This window comes from Phocoena phocoena, chromosome 3 (assembly GCF_963924675.1).
Source record: "Phocoena phocoena chromosome 3, mPhoPho1.1, whole genome shotgun sequence".
NCBI lineage: Eukaryota > Metazoa > Chordata > Mammalia > Artiodactyla > Phocoenidae > Phocoena > Phocoena phocoena.
Window position 1 is genome coordinate 89,689,561 of NC_089221.1, and position 6,000 is coordinate 89,695,560.

General features: G+C 38.4%; 1 protein-coding gene across 3 annotated transcripts in view; it reads left to right on the forward strand.

Moving 5' to 3' along the window:
- FER (FER tyrosine kinase) overlaps positions 1-5,467 on the forward strand; it is a 477,172-nt gene extending 471,705 nt beyond the window's left edge. Inside the window, exons 17-18 of one of the 3 annotated variants that reach the window (XM_065874931.1) lie at positions 3,876-3,998; positions 5,167-5,463. In XM_065874931.1, the coding sequence (XP_065731003.1) occupies positions 3,876-3,998; positions 5,167-5,309 (266 nt within the window). In that variant the 3' untranslated portion in view covers positions 5,310-5,463. Of the gene's footprint in view, positions 1-3,875; positions 3,999-5,166 lie in introns of all 3 variants that reach the window. The other 2 variants (XM_065874933.1, XM_065874932.1) reach the window with 2 other exon arrangements.
- The last annotated feature ends 533 nt before the right edge of the window (positions 5,468-6,000 follow it).

Sequence of the window (6,000 nt, forward strand, 5' to 3'; positions counted from 1 at the left end):
TAAAACTGTCCTTATTTGCAGATGAAATGATATTATATAGAAAATCCTAAAGTCTCCACCAAGAAACTGTTAGAACTAATCAATGAATACAGTAAATTGCAGGATACAAAGTCAAAATACAAAAGTCTGTTGTGTTTCTATACACTAATAACAAATTATCAGAAAGAGAAATTAAGGAAACAGTTCCATTTATAATTGCATCAAAAACAATAAAATATCTAGGAATAAATTTCACCAAGGTGAAAAACCTGTACATTGAAAACTATCAGACACAACCAAAGAAACTGAAGAAGACACAAGTAAATGAAAAGATATTTCATGCTCATGGATTGGAAGAATCAATATTAATAAAATGTTCATACTACCCAAAGCAATCTACAGATTCAGTGCAATCCCTATCAAAATTCCAATGGCATTTTTCACATAACTGGATCAAATAATACTAAAATTTGTGTGGAACCACAAAAGACCCTGAACAGTCAAAGCAATCTTGAGGAAGAAGTACAGAGCTAGGGGCATCATGCTCCCTGATTTCAAACTATACTACAAAGCTATGGTATTTAAAGCAGCATGGTATTAGAATTAAACAGACACACAGATCAGTGGAACAGAATAGAAAGCCTAGAAATAATCCCATGCATAAATGGTCAATTAATTTATGACAGAGGAGGCAAGAATATACAATGGGGAAAGGACATGTCTTCAATAAATGTTGGGAAAACTGGACAGCCACATGTCAAAGAATGAAACAGACCACTATCTTACACCATATGCAAAAATTAACTCAAAATGGTTGAAGACTTGACTATAAGACCTGAAGTCATAAAACTCCTAGAAGAAAACATAGGCAGTAAGCTCTAGTGCTGGAGATGACGTTTTGGATTTGACATCAAAGCAAAGGCAACAAAAGCAAAAATAAACCAGTCGGGCTATTTCAAACTAAAACGCTTCTGCACAGCAAAGGAAACCATTTACAAAATAAAAGGACACCTACCGAATGAGAGAATATATTTGCAAGTCATATATCTGATAGGGGTTAATATTTAAATATATAAAGAACTCATGCAACTCAAGACAAAAAACAATCTGATTAAAAAATGGGCAGAAGTTCAGAATAGACAGTTTTCCAAATAAGGGATATACGTGGCCAACAGTTTCATGAAAAGATACTCAACATCACTAATCATCAGGGAAATGCAAATCAAAACCACAGTGACTTATCACCTCATACCTGTTAGAACGGCTGTTATTAAAACAAGAAATAACAAGTGTTGGCCAGGTTGTGGAGAAAAGGATCCCTCCTCCACTGTTAGAACGGCTGTTATTAAAACAAGAAATAACAAGTGTTGGCCAGGTTGTGGAGAAAAGGATCCCTCCTCCACTGTCAGGAGGAACGTAAATTGGTGCAACCACTATGGAAAACAGTATGGAGGTTCCTCATAAAACTAAAAATAGAGCTACCATATGATCTAGCAGTTCCACTTCTGGGTATTTATCTGAAGAAAACAAAAATGCTAACTCAAGAAGATATATGCACCCCCGTGTTCATTTGCAGCATTATTTACAATAGCCAAGGTATGGAAATAGCCTAAGTGTACATCAATGGACAAATGAATAAAGAAGATATGGTGTGTATATACAATAGAATATTATTCAACCTTAGCAAAGAGTGAAATCATGCCATTTGTGACAACATGGATGGACCTTGTGGGTATCATGCTAAGGGAAATAAGTCAGACAGAGAAAGACAAATACTGTATAATCTCATTTACATGTGAAATCTAAACAACAACAACAAAACCACTCTCACAGATACAGAGAACAGACTGGTGGTTGCCAGAGTCTAGCAGTGGGAGGCAGGGGGAGGGTGAAGGTGGTCAAGAGGTACAAAATTCCAGTTATAAAACAAATGAGTCATGGGGGTCTAATGTAAAACATGGTGACTATAATTAATAGTACTATATTGCATATTTTCAAGTTGCTAAGAGAGTAGATCTTGAAGTTCTCATCACAAGAAAAAAAAATTTTATGACTATGGATAGTGACTATGCATGGTGATGTTGACTAGACTTATCGTGGTGATTATTTTGCAATATATGCAAATATTAAATCATGCTGTACACCTGAAACTAATATAATGTTATGTCAATTATATCTCAATAAGAAAAATAAAGAATTATTAATTAATTTTTTTAAATTATCCAGTAAAACCAGATTCAAAAGTCAAGGTTACAGGGCTTCCCTGGTTGCGCAGTGGTTAGGAATCCGCCTGCCAACCCAGGGGACACGGATTCGAGCCCTGGTCTGGGAAGATTCCACATGCCACAGAGCAACTAAGCCCGTGAGCCACAACTACTGAGCCTGTGCTCTAGAGCCCGTGAGCCACAACTACTGAGCCCCTGTGCCACAGCTACTGAAGCCTGCACGCCTAGAGCCCGTGCTTGGCAACGAGAAGCCACCGCAATGAGAAGCCCGCGCACCGCGACAAAATGTAGCCCCCGTTCGTCGCAACTAGAGAAAGCCTGAACACAGCAATGAAGACCCAACGCAGCCAAAAATAATAAAATAAAAGTCAGGGTTACAGAGTTAGGTTATAAGCTTTCACTTCTAGAGTGTGATCTTAGTTTATAATACAACTGGCCATTCGTGATCTCTTCCTAGATACTATCTTACAAAAATAAGGTATTTGGTTCTCTATGCTTTGTACTTCCTTAAAGAGTTAATTAGTCTTAACTTGTAACCAATGAATGATTTTCATAAAAAGTTTTAAATTATTGGATGCCAAACATGAAAAGAGTTGATATGCAGACAGGGAAACTAATCTTCCTACCAACTAGCATAGTGAATGTCCATAATTACCGTCTACTAAGAAGGAAGCTAATTCACACAGCTGGAGATGATTATCAGCAAGTACACTCCAAACTCTGACATCAGAGCAGTTATAACACAGGCATACTCTCATTCTCATTGTACTGTTTTCAAGAAAGAGAAAAGGCCATCCTACTCAAAGTAACAAGACATTTTGGGAGGATGGGCATTTATACATCCTGGAATGGCAGAAATATGTTGGAAAATCTTGAAAATTCATAGCCTTTTCTGCCTCCCCTCCTTGATTTCACATTCATTCCAGAAGATATCTGGTATTGGCTTTTATCTCTGTGTTTCTCTAGAAGATTACCAAGGGAAAAAAAACTAAACTAAGAGTTAGCTTATGTAATTCAGTAAAGCAGGTGCATCAAGATATTTTGACAAAACACAGCACCATGTAATTTAAAGAAGTTGTTTTTATCAGCCAGCTATGTTAATTTCTACTCTGTTCAAAACACAGAAAAATGTATTTTCCATAAATGAAACTATCAGTGGAGAAAATGAGAACTTGAAGCGTGTAAGAATATCTGTAAACAGTGATGAGTAAAAAATTGAAGTTAAGAAACTTTCCTTATTGCTTTAAGTTTGTTTGTAATTTTAGTAGAAAGAAAATGATGCAGGCAGAAGACAAAATTGCAGAACTCCAACTTATTTAATCTCCTAGGCGTCGATGTGTACAAATTTATATCTTTTTTATATAAACCATCTATCTCATTTAGAGGCCACAGAGAAAGTAAGCTTGCATACTGAGTGAATATTTGTTCTTGGTGGGGGAAATGTGATTTGGAAGGTGGCTCAGTTAAAGTAGCAGCCTGACGACTGACTATTCATTTAATTGGTAATATTACTACTCCTGGAAAGCAAAACTAGTCAAGAAAATAAGATCACTAGTTGTTGAATTCCTGGTAAGTTTAAATATGTTAATATGTGACTGACATAGACATACACAACCAGAAGTGGTCACCCGCTTATCCAGTGAGCTGAATGTGGTTTTGTTCGCCCTTCAGGGAGATACAGCTCTGAGAGTGACGTGTGGAGCTTTGGAATCCTCCTCTGGGAGACCTTCAGCTTAGGGGTCTGCCCATACCCTGGAATGACAAATCAACAAGCTCGGGAACAAGTGGAAAGAGGTGAGCCAAAGACACAGGGTAGCAGTGTTCACAGCCAGCCCGGGCAGTGCTGGTGCCGTGTCTGCATTTCCTGGGAGGAGGAAGAGAGTGCTCTCGGGCAGGCGATAGAAGAGGTCCTGGTTAATCTACTTTTGAACTTTATGGATGGTGTGGCTCTTTACAACCAAACCAACAACAACAACAAAGACTTTAAAAGATAGATCCCAGCTCTTTGAAAATAGAAAGCTCTAGGCTTTTCTTCCACTCCCCCTGCCTGGCATGACACCTGCAAGGCTGTGCCATTCACTCTCTTCCAGGGAAATAGGAGATTAAGGAATACCACCTATTTTTTATTCTATGCCAAATAAACACTGTTAATATTACTGCAAATTGAAATGTAGTTAGACTTCAGGAAGAAGTTGAGAATTTTGGAACAGTTCTGAAGAAGCCCTATGGTGTTCTCAGATCAGGGACAGGAATAAGCAGGTGACGGTGACACCCTCACGTGCACTTGTGTAGTCCCCGGCTTTCGACAACAACAACAAACACCAGCGCCCTAGGGTCAGGCCTGTCAAGGGGGGCATGGTTGTAGAATCGGGTGTAGGAAGATGACTTCCAGCTTCCTTCCTCCCTTTTCCTACTGCTCCTGAGGCAAATGCATACAGGCACACACACACCACCCAGCACACTGCCGGGACACTGCCAGGTGACTTTGAATTAAAGATAATATTCTTCTCAGACTGTAAAGGAATATGCCTCATATTCATTTTTATTTCACTTTTAAATTAATGTTTATAAATCCTCATCCTTTTCCTCATCTTCAAAACCCTGAGTTGTAGAGATGATTTTTTTAAACTCTGCCTACAGCATCTAAAAGCAAATTCTGAAAGCAAATACTTAGAGCAACTAAAACATGCATTTGTATGTGATGTATCTTCCATCAGACGTTGTGACAAATGAACAAACAGAAAATGGGTTCTTTGAACTAGAAGGTAATGATGTTGCTCTATTAATATTAAAGTCTGCATTACTTATAGAGAAAAAATCAGTTTGCCCTGAAATGAATTTTTTGTTTCTATTAACCAACAACATAAGGTACTAAAAATTACAAACTGCATAATGCCCTATGTGAACATTTATATCTTATCCCCATTCTAAATTCTCTGTTCTTCTTCTCTTGGGTCTTCAGGATACCGAATGTCAGCCCCTCAGCATTGTCCAGAGGACATTTTTAAAATTATGATGAAGTGTTGGGATTATAAACCTGAAAACCGGCCCAAGTTCACTGAACTTCAGAAAGAGCTCACTGTCATCAAGAAGAAAATCACATAGTGACAGAACAGTGCAAACTCAGCCTCCAGGACTTGGTCCTCCAGCAGAGTAATATTGTTCTTTTCGTTAACAATGAGTTTATACCACGTTATGTGCAACAGTCTTCTAAGGTTATTTTTTTTAATTAACTGTTTTTTAAATATGTGCCGTTAAAAAAAGTCAAAGGCGAATGCATTCAAGAAACAGGTCAGTCCTACCAAGGGCTTTCTCAGCTCACCACAGCAACCCTGCCATTTCAGCCCTTTGTAAATAGAAAAGCACAGGCTCTAAATGTGAGGGGGAACCAATCCATCTTTTTCACACCAGGACCATCGATGTTTCTCAGAGATTTTTTACTTCAGACCCAGTTCACGGCTGCTGTCCCATGCCACAGACCCTACTCAATTGGTGCTATCAGCTGCATTGGTAATGCCATGTCTGCAGGACACATTCCAACCAAAGTTGGCTTTCTGCTCTGCCAAGGCAAGAGTGTATTTGTAAACATCATTTTTATATTGAGTATTATTTAGACCTCCTAGGGGTTATCTTTCCTTTCTCACCAGAAATAAGCACAGTGTAAGAATCCTCACATTCCTGTCTTATTAGTAAAGCTGTTGTTTCCCTCCCCTTTTGTCCAGGCATCAGAAAATGATGCCTGGAATGTCCTCAAAGAGCTCTTAATTGAGGCCACAGCTTTTAAAGAATGTTTCAG